This window comes from Eschrichtius robustus, chromosome 14 (genome assembly GCF_028021215.1).
Source record: "Eschrichtius robustus isolate mEscRob2 chromosome 14, mEscRob2.pri, whole genome shotgun sequence".
Taxonomy (NCBI): Eukaryota; Metazoa; Chordata; class Mammalia; order Artiodactyla; family Eschrichtiidae; genus Eschrichtius; species Eschrichtius robustus.
Window position 1 is genome coordinate 8800942 of NC_090837.1, and position 22992 is coordinate 8823933.

The 22992-nt window shown below is 36.4% G+C and overlaps 1 protein-coding gene across 5 annotated transcripts in view; it reads left to right on the forward strand.

The window, feature by feature from the left end:
- The window catches only part of IFT81 (intraflagellar transport 81), a 92602-nt gene that overhangs the window by 59674 nt on the left and 9936 nt on the right, over positions 1-22992 (forward strand). For 4 of the 5 annotated variants that reach the window (XM_068562743.1, XM_068562746.1, XM_068562744.1 and 1 more), the window contains 5 exons: positions 123-212; positions 14386-14472; positions 15475-15546; positions 15631-15716; positions 19428-19473. In XM_068562743.1, coding sequence (XP_068418844.1) covers positions 123-212; positions 14386-14472; positions 15475-15546; positions 15631-15716; positions 19428-19473 — 381 coding nt within the window. The remainder of the gene's footprint in view (positions 1-122; positions 213-14385; positions 14473-15474; positions 15547-15630; positions 15717-19427; positions 19474-22992) is intronic. The other variant, XM_068562747.1, reaches the window with a different exon arrangement.

Here is a 22992-nt window from a genome sequence, read left to right on the forward strand (position 1 = left end):
TTGACATTGAAGTAATTTATAGTTTTTTTCACTCATATATAACACTTCAATAAATATCTTTATAGTATTTTTGTTCTTTTGAATTCTTTTCTTAGATGTCATATATTTTGTTTAAATGACAGGTAAAAAGACTAAATTCTCTGGTATCTGAAAAGAAATCAGCTCTAGCTCCAGTTATAAAAGAACTACGACAATTGCGTCAGAAATGTCAAGTAAGTGAATTTAATTTTGTGATACTTTTTTTTTTAACATCTTTATTGGAGTATAATTGCTTTACAATGGTGTGTTAGTTTCTACTTTATAACAAAGTGAATCAGCTATACATATACATATATCCCCATATCTCTTTCTTCTTGCGCCTCCCTCCCACCCTCCCTGTCCCACCCCCCTAGGTGGTAATTTTGTGATACTTTTAATACTCTCGCTTGTTCAGATGTATTAGTTAGAATCCCAAATATTTTACTTGGGTAATTTCTGGAAATAAATTATTATTTTTTATATGATTCTGCAAAAGAGAATAATAATGTGACCTACAACAGTTTTTGTTTAACTTTTGCTGTTTGCTTTGTCATAAATTTTTGGCAGGGGCGGGGGAGAGAAGGAGAGGAAGGAGTTTAAGCTAAAATCACAAGTGCAGCCAAATGAGATTTTTGCTTTAAATCATACTCATGTCAGAGTTATGAAGTCACATTCTTCTGTGGCCAGGTAAAAGTTCAGAGTCTGCCAACGAGTGGTGACAAGTTAATGTTAGATTAATGAACTTGCTTTGCTGGGGAGCAGGGTGGGGGGCAAACCATGATGGCTTATGATTAAGTGATGAAATACAGTTACTTGGAAGCTAATTCCAGCCACTGCTTTAAAGATAAACTGTGAGAAAGTAAATGCCCTCCACAAATCCAGATCAGGTGGCCTTCGCCGTTTGTCATTAACAATTGTTATTTTATCATTCTCCACGTAGTAATTTTAGGTTTGAATGTGAGCTGTACTGCATGTGCCTAAGGATGGAACTATAAAACTCTTCATGAATGCCATCCATCAGAGTCAGAGAAGCAGAGTGAGAAATCTCATGGACTTTAGAATCAGATGGATATTGTTTCCTTTTTTATAGAAAATGCCATGGAGTCTGAGACAGGTTGAGTGACTTATCCAAAGAGAGAAGTAGGAAGTGAGAGAGTTGGGGCTTGACTCTAGCATCTCTAGCATCTTATTTTAAATCTCCTGCTTATTTCATTATACACTCCTGCTGCCACGAAAGAAATAGAAGAGACAAGTCCCTGTTCTCTGGGGTTCATACTGTCATAGGTGAGATGGAACAAACACATGAGGAAATTAGGAAAAACAAAAGATAACCCAACCTAAGAACAATATAGAAAAAATATAATCAGAATCATATACTTAACCGGTAAGGAAAAGGGAAGGAAATAAGGAAATGAAATGATTGTCAGGAAAGGAAAGGAGATTTCAGAAAGGAGATTTTTGAGCAGGGTTTTCAGATTGAGGACATCAAGGATTGTTTTCATGGGTACTTTCTAAAGAATTGATTTTCTTAATGCTTTTCTTGAGTCAGCAACTTGCAGACAAAAGGGAACACTGATGTGTATTTCTGGTGATGGTAAAATTTCTCCCTAATAGTAAAAATAAAATATATAATAAAATAAAATATAGTAAAATAAATCTGTAAATACAGGCATACTTCACTTTATTACATTTTTACAAATTAAAGGTTTGTAGCAACCCTGTGTCAAGTAAGTCTATTGGTGCCATTTTTCCAACAACATTTGCTTACTTCATGTCTCTGTGTCACATTTTGGTAATTCTTGCAATATTTCAAACTTTTTCATTATTATATATTTGTTATGGTAATCTGTGCTCAGTGATCTTTGATGTTACTGTTGCAAAAAGATTGACTTGCTGAAGACTCAGATGGTGGTTAGCATTTTTTAGCAATAAAGTATTTTAAAATATATACATTTTTAGACATAATGCTATTACACACTTAATAGACTACAGTATAGTGTAAACATAAGTTTTATATGTACTGGGAAACCAAAAAATTCATGTGATTCGCTTTATTGCAATATTCACTTTTTTGCAGTGGTCTGGGGCAGAACCCACAATATCTCTAAGGTATGCCCATAGTTCTTTTATTAAGTCCATTTACATTTTAAATGAGGAGTTTTATTGAAAGGATATTTAGAACATTAAAGGAAATATGCTGTTATGCAAATCCAAGGATCAGAACTATAGTCTCTCTGGAGCAGGTAGAGGTACTATACTTCTCTACCCGAGCATTTTGCTTCAGCGAAGCTTCAGGAACCTTAGCGGGAGCTTGTGGATAATGATGATGAATGTGATAGTAATAGCATTTATCAAGTGCTTTCTGTGTGCCAGGTACTGTTACATTACTCATTCAGGCCTCGTAACCACCCAGTTAGATAAACCACCCTTTACACAAATGAGCAGATAAAGGCACAGAGGGATAAAGGACTTGCCCAAGGTTACACAGCTGGTAAATGGCAGAGCCAAGTTCTTCATACTCATACTACACCAATAACATGACACAGTGAATCACTCTGTATTGGCTTCTCACTGTGCCTGCCACCAGCTGTATGTCTGCCTATGTTTCTTTTCTCCATCTTTTAGTTTCTCCTCATTCTTTGGATTGGCATACTTGTAACCTTAGCTCGCTTATGGCTCCTCATTGTTCATATCTCACACTGTAGCCTTTCTCTCTACATACATGTTGAAGTTTTCACTATAACTGCCCTGTTTTCTCTGCCTTTTGTAATTTAAACTCCTGGTGCAGCTCCTCTCTTTTGGGGGCAGTTTTCCACACCAGACTACCTCAGAGATTACTGGCTATCCTCAGGTCAGACCAAGGATCCATCCTTAGTGTAACCGGCTATGCTTGTGGGTAAGGATCAGCAGAAAGGAGGGTGATATGGTACTAAATATGGCTGCCTAGAGAATTTTCCTTCTGGAGAGGCTGTGGGTACTTTGGGTACTTTACTTCAGGGGTCCCCAACTCCCGGGCTGTGGACTGCTACTGGTCTGTGGCCTGTTAGGAACCAGGCCACAGAGAAGGAGGTGAGCAGCAGGCAAGCGAATGAAGCTTCATCTGCCGCTCTCCATCGCTCCCCATCGCTGGCATTACCGCCGGAACCATCCCCCGCCCTGCCCTGGTCCGTGGAAAAATTGTCTTCCTCGAAACTGGTCCCTGGTGCCAAAAAGGTTGGGGACTGCTGCTTAACATCTTTACTACACCACCCATTATCCTATTATTAACAGCTGAACAGTGTTCATCTTTGCATTTTATCCTTGTCCTCTTATATATACTTTTTCTACATGGTTGGAATGGTAGTATACATTGCATTTAGTTACTTTAAGGTTCTATTCAGTTAATATATTTCCCTTGTTTGCCATAGTCTTTATAATTATTCTTTTCAACAAATAAAAGTGGCATCAAGTGCCTTTTGATAGCCTAAGTTAGAGGGAATGAGGTCCCAAACTAGTGTTGGTGGAAGGAATGGACGAGAAGGAATAGATCTGAATGGTATATGGAAGAACACTAATTATGGACAAGGGAACAGAAGATCGCAAAATAATTTTGAGGTTTGAAACCACTGACAGTGCAGATTAGGGATGAGGAAGAGCTAGTTTTGGTGGTAGCAGTGGGTGAAGAAGAGGAGAAATGATGAATTTCTTATAGACACTTCAAAGTTAAGATCTAGCAAGAGTTCAGGAGAAGATATGGGGGCTCAAGTTGAAGTGTGTAATCATCTGCCTAGATGTGATGTTTGATCACAGCTCAGGAGAAGATGCAGTTACCAAAAAGAGCATGGAGTAAGACTAGATGAAGTCTGAGAAGACTTCAGGAAAGACCCTCTTGGGTTTTGGCTTAATACTATATGATGCAAATGAAATTACTTCGTATACTTAGAGTTTATTTTTGTTTTTTGTGTTTGGGAGTTTTTTTTGCCACAACACGCAGCTTGTGGGATCTTAGCTCCCCGACCCTGGGTGGACCCTCGGCAGTGAAAGCACGGAGTCCTAACCACTGGACCACCAGGGAATTCTCTATTTTTGGAGTTAAAAAAAATTTGCTATTAAGGTCCTTACAGTAATATCTACCAGAGTTGTGAGTGTCTGGTTTATAGAACCATGTTTAGAACAATGTAGTTGTTCAATAAATATTTGTGGAATTCATTAACGGAACATTTTTTAAAGTATTTTAAAAATCAATTATAAATATAAGTGGCAAGAATCTTCTAGAGCTAGAAGCAGATCTCTACAGAATTATATAAATAATTATTATTGAGCCTTCACAGTGTTCTCTTAATGCTTTCTCATTCATGCATTTAATATTCACAATTATAAAATATTTTCAGATTGTCCTTAGATAAGGAAATTGAGGCTTAGAGAAGTCAAATAACTTGTTTAAGATGACTTAAGTGTTGGCACAAGGACTCAAACTGCAGTCTCTGTGAGTTCAAAGCCCTCTTCCTCTATACTGTGCCATTCTGCTCCACACTTGTTAATTCTTTTGAAATATATTGATAATTTATTATTTCAATAAAAGAACCATTTAATGTATGAAACTAAACTGTGCCATATGTCAATGTTGGGCCATTTAGGGCATATGTCACATAGATTTAGGATAAGCTTTATCCTAAATGTCAGCAGGTGAAAAGCAGAGGGTACCAATTGTGCTAATTATAGAGAGACAATATGGATAGAATGATTTAAGAACATGGGCTAGAGAATCAGGCAGACCCTAGATAACCTTGGGTAGATGACTTCATCTCTATAAACTTCGGTTTCCTCACCTGTAAACTAGTCCCTTCTTAATAGGGTGGTTGTAAAATTAAATAACACATATAAGGTACTTTGCAACAGCAATGAGGAATACATAAAGACTTTTTTAAAAGGTATTTATCATTATAACTATTAAAAAATGGTTTTAAAGGAAGGAATACTATTGCTTTTCAACTAAATTGTTTTCTAAGTAAAATCATATACCAAATCTTTAATTCTGTAAAGTCATTTATTATAGGGACTTCCCTGGTGGCGCAATGGTTAGGAATCTGCCTGCCAATGCAGGGGACAGGGGTTTGAGCCCTGGTCCGGGGAGATTCCCACATGCTGCAGAGCAACTAAGCCCATGCACCACAACTACTGAGCCTGTGCTCTAGAGCCCGTGAGCCACAACTACTGAGCCCACGCGCCACAACTACTGAAGCCCACACACCTAGAGCCCGTGCTCCACAACAAGAGAAGCCACAGCAATGAGAAGCCTGCGCACCGCAACAGAGTAGCCCCTGCTTGCTGCAACTAGAGAAAGCCTGCGCGCAGCAACGAAGACCCAACACAGCCAAAAATAAATTAAAAATAAATAAATAAATTAGAAAAAAAGTCATTTATTATAATAATGTAACCAGAACCTGAAGTTCATTTTTATACGATTTAACTAGATTTCTCTGTATGTCTACTTCCTGCCTCTTCCATTACAAAGAAATATAGCTGTCTCACTACTACTCTCAAATAATACAACTCTCCAGTTCTTAACACACTCATCAAGTCAAGGGGCCCCTAGGTCCTCTAAGCATTTTCATCTCTGTCTTCTGCCATGTTGAAAAGTAATGGGTACTGAGTTTCAGTTTTAGAAGATGAAAAGAGTTCTGGAGATGGATGGTGGTGATGGTTGCACAGCAGTGTGAAGGTACTTAATGCCACTGAACTGTACACTTAAAAATTGTTTAAGTGATAATTTTTATTTTATGTATATTTTACCATAATTTAAAAAATCTAAGAGTACAGAACTTGCCCACATTTTCATTAACTTTTTAGTTTTTTTAAATGTTTGAATTCAGTGCAGTTGGTGAGTCCTTGATGCTCATTTTGCTTAGCTCCATGTGTTAATCTCCCACATCCATGTATAGTTCTCTTTTTTTTTTTTTGGCTGCGTTGGGTCTTCATTGCTGTGCGCGGGCTTTCTCTAGTTGCGGCGAGCAGGGGCTACTCTTCATTGCGGTGCGCGGGCTTCTCATTGCAGTGGCTTCTCTTGTTGCGGAGCACGGGCTCTAGGCGCGCGGGCTTCAGTAGTTGTGGAGCGCCGGCTCAGTAGTTGTGAATTGCGGGTTGTAGAGTGCAGGCTCAGTAGTTGTGGTGCACAGGCTTAGTTGCTCCGTGGCACGTGGGATCTTCCCGGACCAGGGATCGAACCCATGTCCCCTGCATTGGCAGGCAGATTCCTAACCACTGTACCACCAGAGAAGTCCCTATAGTTCTATTTTTACCCAGAAACCTTTTGTAATGAAAAGTATACTGAAAAAAAAAGCTGCTTCATTGACTTTAAGCTGTGCCAAATATTAACTGAAATTCGTAATTGTTCTCTGCTTTGAATAGTGTTTATTTTTAACTTGCATAAGTATATTTAACACTCAAAACTACACAGATGTATTATCATATTGTTAAAGTGCAGGAGTACTTAAAAATACTTTATACTTCTTGCTTTCATGGACAACTCTCAAATATTTAGGAAATTTTATAGTGACTTGTTAGTACATTTCCATTCTTTTTATTTGCATTTTGTTATAAATTTGAATGTTCATAACTGTTTGAAAATCTCAAGACTTTGAAAATCACAACTTATGTTTATCTAAACCTTTTATAATTATCTAGAATTAGATAGCATCTTGAAAATCTTCATGTTTGTTTTTTTAGATGCCGTTCCGTAAATTATATGTAATTAAATGACATAATACATATAATTGCTAATATATGGGAAAAAGCTAAAATACTTGTTTTAGAGTATATATAAAATGTGGTAATTATTGATTTCATTGAAATATTTCTTGTTGATTGCTTTTTCTTATAGAAGTAAAACCATGCTCTTGGCCAGAATTCAAACTGTAAGGAATTGGTTAAGGGAAAGAATAGAAATTATTTCTCTCTCTACACCCCACCCCTAGCATACTCCCCAGAAATAATAACTGATAACAGTTCCTTATATATTTTCCAGAAATTTTCTGAAAATTCATGAATGGATAATTATTTATTGGCTACCTGAAGTTTGATCTCCACACCTTTGTTCTACTCTCTAAAAAAAACAAAGGCTTTTTTTTTGGTGGGGTGCCAGAAGTCAACTCTGACTGATATTAATGTTTGCTTCCTTTTGTTTGCATTTGCCTGCTGTACTTTTGCCCATCTTTTGCTTTCAGCTTTTAAAATTTTACCTTGTTTTAGGTGTGTCTCTGAATAGATCTTGAACTGTGTTTTGTGTTGTGACATAATCTGAAAGTTTTATTTTAATAAATAAGTTTAGCCAGTTCATATTTATTGATATGCAGAAATATTTGGTCTTTGTGCATTTTATGTTTTGCTTCTGACTTTAAAGCCTATAAAAATAAATTCCTCTGTTCATCCTCTGTGTCTGTGTGTCTCTCTCTCATATTTTCTGGCTCTGGTTTTGCTCTACTGGTTATATCTGTAATGCCACCATTAATCATCCATTTCTGGTGATAGTATGTATTAATCCCCACTATGAGTAGTGATGAAATTGGTATTTTTCCTCTAACTTCTCCTTCCCTCTGCTTTAGCACCTGATTTTGGTCATTTGTATTGTCTTTCTTACTGTTTGCCTTTATACTTGTAATATGCTTATACTATGACTTGATTCATCAGGTTTAAGTTATATCTTTTGACATTCCCCCATCCATCCCCAGCAATTAAAAATTGAGGAAGCTGGCTTATTCATTCTGCCTTCCACCTTCTTTTCCCCTTCCCCTCCCTGCAGGTTTTATGGTATCGTGTCTACATTGTCAGGGCATATAACATTTATGTTCTGTTCTATTACCCTAGTTCCCACTTTTGTCTTTAGTATTATACCTGTACTTGTCAGATTCAGTGCTCGTTAACAATCCTCTCACTGCCCATTTTCCTACTTTTTATTGTCTCTCATTTGTTTTCTAATAGAGTCCTCAAAGCTTAGTAGAGCAATATTACCTGATGAGTTCTTGCAAATCTAGAGTTTGTTGCCTTAAATATTTCAACAACTGCTTGATTGAGCATAAAAACCCTTACATCATGCTTTCTTTCCTTGAGGATTTTTAAAGTGTAGCTCCACCGTCTTTGAGAGTTAAGTGTGGCCATGGAGAGAGCTGAGGCCAACATAATTTTTTTAGTGACTTGATCCGGAAAAGAATGTATTTTCCAGTTGTTGAGTGCTGGGTTCTCCATGTGTTTGTCAGATCAAGCTTCTTAAATGTGTTGTTCAAAACTTCCTGGTGAATGGGAACTTGTGGTGTAATAAGTATAGAGTTTCAGTTTTGCAAGGTGAAAAGAGTTCTGGAGACTGCTTGCACAATAATGTGAATGTTTTTAATACAGCTGAACTGTAGCCTTAAAAATGGTTAAAATGGTAAATTTTATGTTATGTGTATTTTACCACAATTTAAAGATTCCTGGTTTTTAAAAAAAACACTTAAAATTATTCATTTTATCATTATTTTATGACTCTTTATTCCTTGCAGTGCTTTTTGTCTAGGAGCCTTATTTTGTCTGCTATTAACGTAAGTGTGGCAGCTTTCTTATGATTAGTGTTGCTTGGTATGTCTTTTTATTTGTTCACTTTCAGCTTTCTATGTCCTTATCTTTGTCCTATGTAAGTCTCATAAATAGCATATAGTTGGATTTTGTGTGGATATAGTTTCTTACCTCCAGTTTGAGAATCTTTTTTTAAAAAAATTTTTATTGGAGTATAGTTGCTTTACAGTGTGAGAATCTGTCTTTTAATTGGTGAGTTTAGTCCCATTTACATTTACTCTTATTGTTGATACATTGGAATTTATTTCTATTTTGTACATCCTATGTACTGTGCTTTTCGATGTTTCTTTTCCTCTTTCTGCCCTCCGTTGCATCAATCCTGTTTTCTTTATATTCTTTTTTCCCTTTATTTCCTTTTCTATCTTCATCTATTCTGATATTGTTTACTCTTAAATTTTTAACATATTTTTCCTGCCTAAAGTTAATCAGCTGAACAATTGTTAATCTCCTGAACAATACAGGAACCTCAGAATAATTTAACACCCTCTCCTGCTTTACACATGTGTTGTTATCCTGTGGTATTTTATTTCCATTTTATTTCTTCATCTCTAAAAGTGGTTGTCATGGTGATCATTACTGTTATAATTACTACTTCATACAGTCATTTCCTGTTTAGATTTACCCACGTATTTAGCAGTTCTCACCATTGCTTCATGTACTTTATTCCTTACTTCTGGATTCAGTTTCCTTCTTCTTGAAATGAAATTTCCTTGTTTTATTTTTTTTTCTTTTAGTAGTTCTCTCAGTAAAGAATCATTGCCAAAAGTAAACCATCTTTGTTTTTCTTCATAAATAGTGACTTGGTCAGAAAAAAAAATTATTTTCATTGCTTTCTGCTTTCTCTTGTTGTGTTGAGGGATCTGCTATCGGTTTAATTCTCATTTCTTTTTAGGTAATGTCTTCCCTATTAAAACTAAAGTTTTAATTTTTGTTGTTATAGTCACTAGTTTGTTTTATTATTTAGATTCCACAGAAAAGTAATATCGTACAGTATTTGTCTTTCTCTTTGACTTATTTCACTAAGTATAGTACCCTCCAAGTTCATCCACGCTGTCGTAAATGGCAAAATTTCATTCTTTTTAATGGCTGAGTAGTATTCCATTGTGTGTATATATATATATATATATATATATATATATATATATACACATATATATATACCACATCTTCTTTTTCCATTCATCTCTTGATCGACACTTAGGTTGCTTCCATGTCTTGGCTATTGTAAATAATGCTGCTGTGAACATCGGGATGCATATATCTTTTCAAATTAATGTTTTCATTTTCTTTGGATATATACTCAGGAGTGGAATTGCTGGATCATATGGTAATTCTATTTTTAGTTTTTTGAGGACCCTCCATACTGTTCTCCACAGTGGCTGCACCAATTTACATTCTCATCAAAAATGTACAAAGGTTCCCTTTTCTCCACGTCCTTACCAATATTTGTTATTTGTGGTCTTCTTTGATGATAGCCATTCTGACAGGTGTGAGGTGATATCTCATTGTGGGTTTGATTTGTATTTCACTGATGATTAATGATATTGAGCATCTTTTCATGTTCCTGTTGGCCATCTGTATATTTTCTTTGGAAAAATGTCTTTTCAGGTCTTCTGCCCATTTTTTAACTTTTTTTTTTTTTTGAGTTATATGACCTGTTTATATATTTTGGATATTAACCTCTTATCAGTGATATCATTTGTAAATGTTTTCTCCCATTCAGTAGGTTATCTTCCGTTTTGTCCATGGTTTCCTCTGCTATGCAAAAGCTTTTAAGTTTAATTAGGTCCCATTGGTTTATTTTTGCTTTTGTTTCCTTTGTTTTAGGAGACAGACCCAAAAAATATGGCTGTGATTTAGGTCAAAGAGTGTTCTGCCTGTTTTCTTCTGGGAGTTTTATGGTTTTTTACATTTAGGTTTTTAATCCATTCTGAGTTTATTTTTATTAGGTTTTTTTTGTTTTAACATCTTTATTGGAGTAAAATTGCTTTACAACAGTGTGTTAGTTTCTGCTGCATAACAAAGTAAATCAGCTATACATACACGTATATCCCCATTTCTCCTCCCTCCCACCCTCCCTATCCCACCTCTCTAGGTGGTCACAAAGCACCAAGCTGATCTCCCTGTGCTATGCAGCTGCTTCCCACTAGCTATCTATTTTACATTTGGTAGCGTATATAAGTCCATGCCACTCTCTCACTTCGTCCCAGCTTACCCTTCCCCCTCCCCATGTCCTCAAGTCCATTCCCTACATCTGCGTCTTTATTCCTGTCCTGCCCCTAGGTTCTTCACAACCTTTTTTTTTTTTTTTTTCAGATTCCGTATATATGTGTTAGCATATGGTATTTGTTTTTCTCTTTCTGACTTACTTCACTCTGTATAACAGACTCTAGGTCCATCCACCTTATTACAAATAACTCAATTTCATTTCTTTTTATGGCTGAGTAATATTCCATTATATATATGTGCCACATCTTCTTTATCCATTCATCTGTCGATGGACACTTAAGTTGCTTCCATGTCCTGGCTATTGTAAATAGTGCTGCAATGAACATTGTGGTACATGACTCTTTTTGAATTATGGTTTTCTCAGGGTATATGTCCAGTAGTGGGATTGCTGGGTCATATGGTAGTTCTATTTTTAGTTTTTTAAGGTACCTCCATACTGTTCTCCATAGTGGCTGTATCAATTTACATTCCCGCCAACAGTGCAGGAGGGTTCCCTTTTCCATTTTGAGTTTATTTTTGTACATGGTGTGAGGAAATGTTCCAATTCATTCCTTTACACGTAGCTGTCCAGTTTTCCCAGCACCACTTATTGCAGAGACTGTCTTTTCTCAATTGTATATTCTTGTCTCCTTTGTCATAGATTAGTTGGCCATAAGTGTGTGGGTTTATTTCTGGGCTCTCTATTCTGTTCCATTGATCTATGTGTCTGTTTTTGTTGCCAGTACCATACTGTTTTGATTACCATAGTTTTGTAGTATAGTCTGAAGTCAGGGAGTATGATACCTCCAGCTCTATTCTACTTTCTGATTGTTTTGGCTATGCAGGGTCTTTTGTGTTTCCATACAAGTTTTAAAATTATTTGTTCTAGTTGTGTGAAAAGTAACATTGGTATTTTGATAGGGATTGCCTTAAATCTGTAGATGGTTTTAATATTTTTATCTTTGTCTTTGGTGTTGTCCAGATTCACTGCCATGATCTAAGTACAGATTTAGTTTTATCTGCTCTGCTGGAACCTGTGCTTTTTTGTCTCCCATTAATTCTGGAAAAATTCTACATGATATCTTCAAATATTCTCTCCCCTGGTCTTTCTAGTCTGTCCTTCAGCAACTCCTGTTAGATATACGCTAGACGTATTTATTCTGTTCCCTGTTGTTTAACCTCATTTGCATATTTTCATCTCTTTGTCTCTCTCTGTGATGAATTTTGGATAATTTCTTCAGCTCTGTTTTCTAGTTCATTATTTTATCTCCTGAGCCAATCTTATGTTTATGTCACCTACTTAGTTTTTAATTTCAGTGACTTTTTTTTTCATTTTTGTCTATTTTTACTCACTGTGCCTTTTTTAGTCTTTTATTTTCAGTTCCTCCTTTATAACTTTAATTATTTTAAGCATATTTATTTAATAGACTTTCTTCTAGTATTCGAAGTTCCTGGAGGTATAGTTCTGCTGTGTGTTTTATATCTTCTGATTCTCACTCATAATGGATTGATTGTTCCTTATATATTTATACTTTTGGATTGTGAGTTTATCTTTAGTAGGGTTTTGTCTCTTGAGTCCTGGCAGCTAAGATGGAGGGTGTGTCCCTCCAGAGTGGTTTTGCTGTTGTTCTGCCAGGTGTTTTAGGAATATCACAAGCTTGGAGCTAATTTTGAGTTAATGTCTCAGCTTGGGAGTTCTTAGACCACGTAGGTAAGGTAAATCCAAATCCCAAACCTGCCTGAGGACAGACTCCTTTTTTCCATCCTCCTCTGAAGTAACATAGCTGCATTTACTGATCAGTTTGGCCATCAAACTCACAAACAACAAAAGGCTTTCATATACTATAGTATCTTCATCTCATTGTCAGGCCCAGCAGCTACCCAAGTACACAGCCTCTGTTGCCCCTTCTCCCACTTGGGGTGTATGTGACTGTCAACCATGAGAGCCTTAGATGTCTGTAGGTCACTTTGATTCACAAAAGCCATGGCTCCTTTTTCCCACCAATCTTTTATACTGTGCTAGTCACCCCAAACCAGATGCAGTCCCACACAACAGAAGCACCACACAATATTACCCATTTATGTTAACTCTCCAGTTCCCAAGGAAACTGTGCTGTATGAAACCAAGGTCATTCCCAGGCTGGCCTGAATCAATCCAGGCCTGGTGTTAACCCTTTATTCACAGGTTTCCAGGTCTTTTGCCCTGCCTGGACATTATAATCATTCTGTTATCAAGATTGACTCCCAACTCCTTCACCAAGTGTAGCCATAGGCTGTCATCCTTTGTTTCTAGTCCTGGTAATTCCTTTTACTTCCTTGAGAGTTCAGTTAGCTCTGGATCTGAAAGGATGTTTGCCCTACCTTATCAAGCATTTGTTGATACTTATAGCATTTCCAGGTGTTGGTAGAAGATTTTCAGATTATCTGTTTCAAAATATTATGTTAGAAGAAAGTGTGAAACTACTCAAACAGCCTGAATTCAAATTCTAACACGTCTTTCCAGCAATACAATCTTTTGCAAGATACTTGTCCTTGCACAATGTGGGGATATTAATATCTACCTCAAGAGGTTGTTTTGAGACTTAGTTGTTTTTTTTTTTAACGTTCTTTTTATTTATTTATTTATTTATTTATGACTGTGTTGAGTCTTCGTTTCTGTGCGAGGGCTTTCTCTAGTTGCGGCAAGTGGGGACCACTCTTCATCGCGGTGCGTGGGCCTCTCACCATCGCGGCCTCTCTTGTTGCGGAGCACAGGCTCCAGACGCGCAGGCTCAGTAATTGTGGCTCACGGGCCCAGTTGCTCCGTGACATGTGGGATCTTCCCAGACCAGGGCTCGAACCCCTGTCCTCTGCATTGGCAGGCAGATTCTCAACCACTGCGCCACCAGGGAAGCCCCAAGACTTAGTTATTTTTAAAGGTAAAGCTCAAACACCCTTAACATGGTTTACAAAGTTCTGATCAGGCCTCTGCCAAAGTCTTCAGCCTCTTCTCACGCTTCCCAGACATGCTCCAGTATAATAAACTACTTATATGTCCTAAATTGTCCTTCTTCTCTCTAGTTCCAAGTCCCAGACTTCATACATAGTGTTCCTTTTTTTATGAACATCCTCCTCCTCTTGTCCCTTCTAACTATTCTTACTAATCCTTCGTACCTCAGCTTAGATATCAATTTCTCCAGGAGGTTGTCCGCACTGATCCCCAAGCCTGGGTTAGGTCCAGTGTGCGTCCCATGTGCTCCTATAACACCTTGCATTCATCCATCATAGCACTCAGCCTGTTTACTTGTCTGAGCATTACTTGAGGGGAAGGATTTTTGGCTGTTTCGCTCACTGTTTTATCCCCAGCTTCTAACAGAGAGCCTGGCACACAGCTCAATACATGGCAGCTATTGTTTTTATCAGCACCTTCATCTGTCATAATTCTCAAATGTCTGATTGTTGTATAAATAACTCCTAAGTATGCCAAGAAGCTTAGAGTTAAGTTACAAGACTGACAAGGGCATGTATTGTTTCAGAGCTACATTTTAGGCCTTTGTTTTTTACTTATTCAATTAATTACCCTTTTCATACTAGGAATTAACCCAGGAGTGTGATGAAAAGAAATCCCAGTATGATAGCTGTGCAGCTGGCCTTGAAAGCAATCGGTCCAAATTAGAACAGGTAAGAAGACAGTTTTTATTTTAACAACTTAGCAGAAACTGCCTGTATATGCATATTTTCACTACCAATGTCAAAAGATTCCCAAATCTTTACCCTCATCCCCTGAGTCTGTCTCCTAAGCGGCAGAGATTTTTATTTCTTCAAACTTGATGTGTACATACTAAATTCTCCATCTGCACCCCTACCGCCAGAGTCCAGGCCCCCTAGACTCGCACTGTAACCTCCCACCTACTCTCCCCTTCCACGCTTGCCTTCCTAAGGTTTATTCTCCATAGAGCAGCCAAAGAAACCTATACAACACTTAGACTACCCTCCACTGGCTTCCTGTTGCACTTAAAATCTAACTTCAGAACTGTGGTCTATAAGGCCCTACCTGCTTCCATGAACTTCATATCCACGTGCTCTACTCCTCGCCCACAGGGCCCCAGCCACACTGGCCACCTTCTTGTACTTCAAACAGGCCAAGCTTGTTTTCATCTTGGGGGTTTTGCATGTATTCTCTCTCTGGGATACTCTACCACCAACTCTTTGCCTTGATCTCTCCTTTTCACCTTTTAGGTCTCACCCTAAGTGTCACATCCTCCTAGAGGTCTTCTCTGATCACCTAACATTGCCCACTCAGTCACCCTATCACATTCTACTGCAGAATTTTCTTCATAGCACTTTTTCCCATCTGAAACTACCTTCATTACATGTTTCCTTGTTTATGTCTGTTTCCTCTACTTGAATGAGAGCAGGGACCTGTCTTGTTCACTCCTCTGTCCCCAGCACCTAGCACAGAGCTGGGCACACAGTAGGTACTTAATAAATAACTAAACCTTTAGGTTGTAGAGTGATATGAGTGATCTCTAGCAAAGATTGCAACCTAGTCTATTATAATAAAGTTTCAGTTGCAGAAGAGGAAATACTCTAATGGTATTTCTTTTGTTGTAAATTTAGTCATCCTTTCTGTATCTGATTATTCTTTCGATAATGTTGGCCATTTAAAATTATATACATTAGGAAGTCAGAGGACTCCGTGAAGAATGTCTTCAAGACGAAAGTAGATACCATTATACAAATTGTATGATTAAGGTAAGACAAAGAAAGTGGATCAAAAATTTTTCTGAGATTTTTCTGTATCAAGGACTTAACCTAAAGCTTAGTCTTTCCACTTAGAACCTAGAAGTACAACTTTGTCGTGCTACTGATGAAATGAAGGCATATGTCTCTTCTGATCAACAAGAAAAAAGAAAGGCAATTAGGCAAGTAATTTTGTTGTTTTTATATTGAGTTACTTAATGTTTTAATCTATAGACGTTTTATAAATAAGATGGAATTATACAAAGTCAGAGTACTTAAATAAGCAAATAGTAAGATATTATTTAGGATTAAATCTTGTTAAACATCTTCTGGATAGTCCAGCCCTGCTGACTAAGTAAGAATACATATAATTTTTCTTGCTTGCTTGCTTACTTTTTTATTGTGGCAAAAGATAAATAGCATAAAATTTGCCATTTTTAAGTATATAATTAAAAGTGTTGCATTGATTACATTAAAAATATTATGCAACCATAACCACTATATATTACCAAAATTTTTTCATCACCCGAAACAGAAACTCTTACAACCATTAAGCAGTTAATCCCCATTACCCCCTCCTCAGGAATACGTATAATTTCATAATTGCTTTTTTAAAAGCACTAAGGTTGGTCTATTTTTCAAGTCCTACATGGCCTGGCCTCTGGTTGTTGGCCTGCTCATTGTGCAGTGTGAGTGACTGCATTTCAGCTAGAAACTGTGTGATTGCAGTGTGTCAGCCTTTAAAACAAAGAAGGGTGTATAAATACTACTAGTCCTTATATGGTGATTTTTTCTTTTTGTAATCCTAGCTTGGAGCATATTGTAATAAATCAAATGCTGTCTTAAAAAATACGTTTATAGTTGAATTGCTAGCTTTGATAAAATGCAGTAATGAACAAGATAAGCTTTCTTTGCCCCTTATCATAATTCAAATGTTTTGCTTTTACCATTCGGTAAGAACTCAAATGAAGTGTAGGATTCACATTTATTCTAGACTGCAGTTGAGATTTTTAGTGGCATATACATTAATATTACAGAAAGGAATCTAAGAAATAGAATGTTTTGCGAAGTCTAAATTTTTTTTATATAATGCAGGCCAGACCAAAAATATCCTATAAATAGGATATTATTTTTTAATAGTCTAACATATTAAACATACAGGGACTTCCCTGGTGGTCCAGTGGTTAAGAATCCCCCTGCAATGCAGGGGGACACAGGTTCGATCCCTGGTCAGGGAACTAAGATCCCACATGCCGCGAAGCAACTAAGCCCACATGCTGCAACTACTGAGCCTGCGCACTCCAGAGCCCACGTGCCACAATTAGAGAGCTCGCGTGCTGCATGTACTGAAGCCCACGTGCTCTGGAGCCCGCGCACCACAACTAGAGAGTCCGCGCACCGCAACAAAAGATCCCAAATGCCGCAACTAAGACCCGACACAGCCAAATAAGTAAATAAATATTTTTAAAAAATAATAAGTCTACATTAAAAAAAACATACTGAATGTACTTATTCAAATTCTTTCATTGAATGTAAACTTTGCTCATTAAATCTATATAGTCAATGCTAATATTTCACAAATGTGAGAAGTTAATTTTGTTCTTGAAAAATAAAAGTTTTAGAAATTGTTTCTTTTCTTCCAAAGTGATCAATATAAATAGTAAAAAAAGGAAATATAGCTCCTGAACTATTGGTTTTCTTATCAGTTTTCTAGCTAGATATTCCTCTTCATCATTTTAAAAATCATTGTAAACCTTTACCATTCCTCAGTTTTCCAATAGAAAAATACTGCGCCCTGACTAGAGTAGTACATGATAAGAATGTTAAGAATAAAATGGAGTTAATTATACTCTAAACTCACTGATACATGTTTAAAATATTATTACTATTGTAGACACAATATTTTTAATGTTATTTCATTTTCTACTTTTATGGTACTTCCTGGTAAGGCCAAAGGTGTAAGAAATTAGCTTGGTTTTGAAAGATCATCTGCAAATTTTAATTTTATTTAAAGAGGCAGCATATTATATATCAAAGTACTAGAGAGAGACCATAAAATTGTTTCTAACCTGATTTTTCCAGTTCCTAGTTTTGTGACCTTGGACAAATCATTCCTCATCTATAAAATAAGGAGAATAATATATACCACAGAGGCTCAAGTTAAATATAACGTATGCAGCAGTATTTTGGAAATGATATAGTATGAATTCCTAGAGGGCAAGGACCCTGTCTGTCCTGTTTTCTTTTTGAAATCCCAGGGCATGCTTGGTACATAACAGGTGCTCTGTAATTATTTCTTGAATAAATTCATTGAATAAATTAAAATTACATATTAGTGTTATGGGGAAAGAGCATGTGCCTGTTGATTTCCTGATAAAATATAAATGGAAATTCTAAAACAGTTTGGACATTCCTCAGGCCTAGGGTAATAAATGAATTATTTAAAGCTCTCTTAATTATAACCATACATTCTTCTTGAGGGATATGTCATTTATTTCCTCCCAGCTTTTTTTCATTGGAGAGCTAGAAAGGTAAACAGTTTTGACTTAGTGTCTCATAAATTTTAAGGGCAAAATGAAGGTTCATCAAGATTGTGTCTATTTCCTTCCACTCTTATTCCTGTGCACAAATTCTACCTTCACTTCAGCTCTGTAAGGACTTCAGGTACTTTTGATTGCCATTCTCTCTGTTCTAATCATGTTTACCTCCCTCTTTACATAAATACAAATCTTTCTTCACTTAAGCTGCCAGAGTTTGTCTTTGTGGTTTATGACTTCTTAGATTCCCAATTTTGTGTTGTTTAATTTCTTCTTAAGTACTACTGTGTAGCTTTACACAGAAATACAGTCTTTTTCCATACAAATTTGAGGTCTAAAGTCTGTTATCTTCTTGTCATTGGTTCCTTTGTCCTTGGTTCCTGTGTCCTCATCCTTCAATCTTTGTCCTTAACACTTTAAATCTCACTTTTTGTCTTATATAATATTAAAATATAATTATACCTTTGTTTAAAAATACAATATTATGTTATTTGTATTTCTATTTTTACATTAAAAATTTGTAACTTTTTTAGCTTACAAAAGAAATACTTATAAAAACAAAAAGTAACCATTATCAAGTATAGCACACAAAAATTGAATGTTGTCCACACTGCCATACCTCATAAATGTCTACTGTTAATATTTTGTTGTATATTACCCCATATTCTTTTCCCTTGCTTTTGCTAATACGTCTGTATATGTGTGTATACATAAATAAAATTAAACTACATATACAGTTTTTTTCTTAATAATTTATCTAGAATTTTCTCCACTTTAGTATTTATAGATCTACCTCATTCTTTTTTTACAAGTCCGTATTATTCCTTGGAACGGATGTACCATAATTTATTTAAACATTCCCCCATCTACCAACATTTAGTTGGTTGCAGATTTTCACTACTATAAGCAATGGTGAAGTAATAGTCTTTGCTTTCATCTTTATTAACTTATGAGAGTTTTTCTGTAGGATGACTTCCTAGAAGTTGGATTGCAGGGTTAGATGCTACGTAACGTTTTTTAAAAATGTGTATCCTTTCTCTCTTCTGCAAACCTCTTTAAAAAAAAAAGTGTAATTTAAGCAAATGGATTGACATTGATTTAAGTGTAGATTAACTGGAAATAGTATTTAACTTCTTACATGATATTTTGCCTTGGTTTTTTCCTTATATTACTGTTTATTAGATGAACTGACTAAAGATTAGAAAAGGGAGTGTTTGATAATGGGTTTCATTCTGACTCTAGTACTCTAAACTGTATTGTCTAATATATTTAGATAGATATGTTAATTTATAATTTAATTGTATGACCAAATCGATTGAAGTAAATGTAAACTAAATCATTATGTTTACTCCCCAGGGAACAGTATACCAAAAATATTGCTGAACAGGAAAATCTTGGAAAGGTAAGAATGCATTTTTTTTTTTTGGCTGCGTTGGGTCTTCGTTGCTGCACGCAGGCTTTCTCTAGTTGCAGCAAGCAGGGGCCTGGGCTTCTCATTGCTGTGACTTCTCTTGTTGCGGAGCACGGGCTCTAGGCACACAGGCTTCAGTAGTTGCAGCACGTGGGCTCAGTAGTTGTGGCACGTGGGCTCTAGAGCGCAGGCTCAGTAGTTGTGGCGCACGGGCTTAGTTGCTCCGTGGCATGTGGGATCTTCCCGGACCAGGGATCGAACTTGTGTCCCCTGCATTGGCAGGGGGATTCTTAACCACTGCACCACCAGGGAAGTCCCAAGAATGTATTTTTTTTTTAATGTGTCTATTCAGGCTTTCAGTACATGGTTATGCCATTGTCATTTTTTTTAAGGTTATAGAGAAAATTGGAACTTTCTTACTCCCTTTCAAAGAAGAAGACTCTTCCTTAGGAATTTAGTTTTATAAAAGTGAAGGCACATGAATTTGGGAGGAGGGGGGAAATCCAGTTTTGTTTTGTTTTGTTTTTAACATCTTTATTGGAGTATAATTGCTTTACAATGGTGTGTTAGTTTCTGCTTTATAACAAAGTGAATCAGTTATACATATACCTATGTTCCCATATCTCTTCCCTCTTGCATCTCCCTCCCTCCCACCCTCCCTATCCCACCCCTCTAGGTGGTCACAGAGCACCAAGCTGATCTCTCTGTGCCATGCGGTTGCTTCCCACTAGCTATCTATTTTACATTTGGTAGTGTATATATGTCCATGCCACTCTCTCACTTTGTCACAGTTTACCCTTCCCCCTCCCCATATCCTCAAGTCCATTCTCTAGTAGGTCTGTGTCTTTATTCCCATCTTGCCACTAGGTTCTTCATGACCTTTTTTTTTTCTTTCCTTAGATTCCATATATATGTGTTAGCATACGGTATTTGTTTTTCTCTTTCTGACTTACTTCACTCTGTATGACAGACTCTAGGTCCATCCACCTCACTACAAATAAGTCAATTTCGTCTCTTTTCATAGCTGAGTAATATTCCATTGTATATATGTGCCACATCTTCTTTATCCATTCATCCGATGATGGGCACTTAGGTTGCTTCCATGTCCTGGCTATTGTAAATAGAGCTGCAATGAACATTTTGGTACATGACTCTTTTTGAATTTTGGTTTTCTCAGGGTATATGCCCAGTAGTGGGATTGCTGGGTCATATGGTAGTTCTACTTTTAGTTTTTTAAGGAACCTCCGTACTGTTCTCCATAGTGGCTGTATCAATTTACATTCCCACCAACAGTGCAAGAGTGTTCCCTTTTCTCCACACCCTCTCCAGCATTTATTGTTTCTAGATTTTTTGATGATGGCCATTCTGACTGGTGTGAGATGATATCTCATTGTAGTTTTGATTTGCATTTCTCTAATGATTAATGATGTTGAGCACTCTTTCATGTGTTTGTTGGCAATCTGTATATCTTCTTTGGAGAAATGTCTATTTAGGTCTTCTGCCCATTTTTGGATTGGGTTGTTTGTTTTTTTGTTATTGAGCTGCATGAGCTGCTTGTAAATTTTGGAGATTAATCCTTTGTCAGTTGCTTCATTTGCAAATATTTTCTCCCTTTCTGAGGGCTGTCTTTTGGTCTTGTTTATGGTTTCCTTTGCTGTGCAAAAGCTTTTAAGTTTCATTAGGTCCCATTTGGGAAATCCAGTTTTAAATAACAAAGAGTTCATGCATAACAAACAAAATGCCACATTTAATGAACTACAAGTTTCAGATTATCCCCAGGTATCTGGGAATACTGGGATTATACGTATGAGATAAGTATAAACTTATTCATTTATTTTATTTAATAAACACAAAGCTCTTACTATGAGCCAGGGGCTAGTCTAAGTCCTTTACAAACATTGATTTAATTAATACAAATAATCAAAAAACTTTACTTAAGATACTCACTCCCTACCTGCCAGTCTTATATGAGGGCTCCTAAAAATAGGAGCGTGTGATTGACTCTTGTTTTCTCAGTTCTCTGAGCCACTCCTAGTAGAAGAGGTGGTAGGGCCTTGAACATCAGGACTTAAATGACTAATTGATTTTTCTAATTGATTCTAATCTTCAATGATTTTAAGTCCATGTTGCATAGTGAATGCTAACCATGCTTCACTATACGCCATTTTATCTGTTTCTTTACTTAGTTTCACTATTGAAAATTGAAGTTCCTTATTAGTTTTTCTAATAGGAGTGTCAAGTTTGTAGCATCAGAGTTAGAAATTGTTGGCTGCAGTTTTTCTTTTAAAATACTGATTATATATGGGTGTCTAATTTCAATGTTCAAATATTCTTGAGTCTAGTCTACAGCCTGGAAATGATTATATATATATATAGGCTTGTCCATCCTGAAAGTACAAATGAAAAATGTGGCTTTGTTTCAGTCTTAATGCATTGTACAGTTTAGCTATTGGTCTGACTCAATAAATTGGTGATAGTAAAATTATTCATTCTTACTTTCATTTTTTCATTTGAGTCATTATTAAAAACATATTTACATATATCTGCTTTTACATAAAAGCTGAATTAGCTCCCATAAACCTGTAAGTAATATTCTAACAATGAACTTCAGAAAAACAAGTAGTGTAGAAAACAATGAAGTAATTGCTAAGCAGACTTTTTTTTTTTTTTTAATTTTATTTATTTATTTATTTATTTATGGCTGTGTTGGGTCTTCGTTTCTGTGTGAGGGCTTTCTCTAGTTGCGGCAAGTGGGGGCCACTCTTCATCGCGGTGTGTGGGCCTGTCACTATCGCGGCCTCTCTTGTTGTGGAGCACAGGCTCCAGACGCGCAGGCTCAGCAATTGTGGCTCACGGGCCTAGTCGCTCTGCCCGATCTGGAGATCTGTGGGATCTTCCCAGACCAGGGCTCGAACCCGTGTCCCCTGCATTTGCAGGCAGATTCTCAACCACTGTGCCACCAGGGAAGCCCTAAGCAGACTTTTTAAAAGTCTTTTTGAAAAAAAAACTTTAAAAAGAACTAAAAAAATTAAAATTTTTTATTATGGAAAATTTCAAGCCTAAATAAAAAAATTGAGGAAATAATGTAAAGAACTCACATGTAACCATCACTCAACTTCAGTAATTAAATATGTGACCAGTCTTGTTTTATCTATAGTCCCACTCCCAGATTTGCCCATTTTTAGGCAAATCTCAGAGATTTAATTGTTTTATCTGGTCATATTTCAGTATGTATCATAAAGACTCTTTTTTTTAACATAACTGCAATACTATTATCATGCCAAAAATAATTTAACAATAATTGCATAATACCCAATACCCAGTCAATGTTCAAACTTCACCAATTGTCTCATAATTTCTTAATGGTTTATTTGTTCAGATCAGGATCCTAATAAGAGTTCATACATTGCTATTAGTTGATACATTTCTTAAGTCCCTTTTTCTCTAGGTTACTAGTCCATCTTTTTTCTTTACAATTTATTTGTTGGAAGAAAAAAAGCTGATCATTTG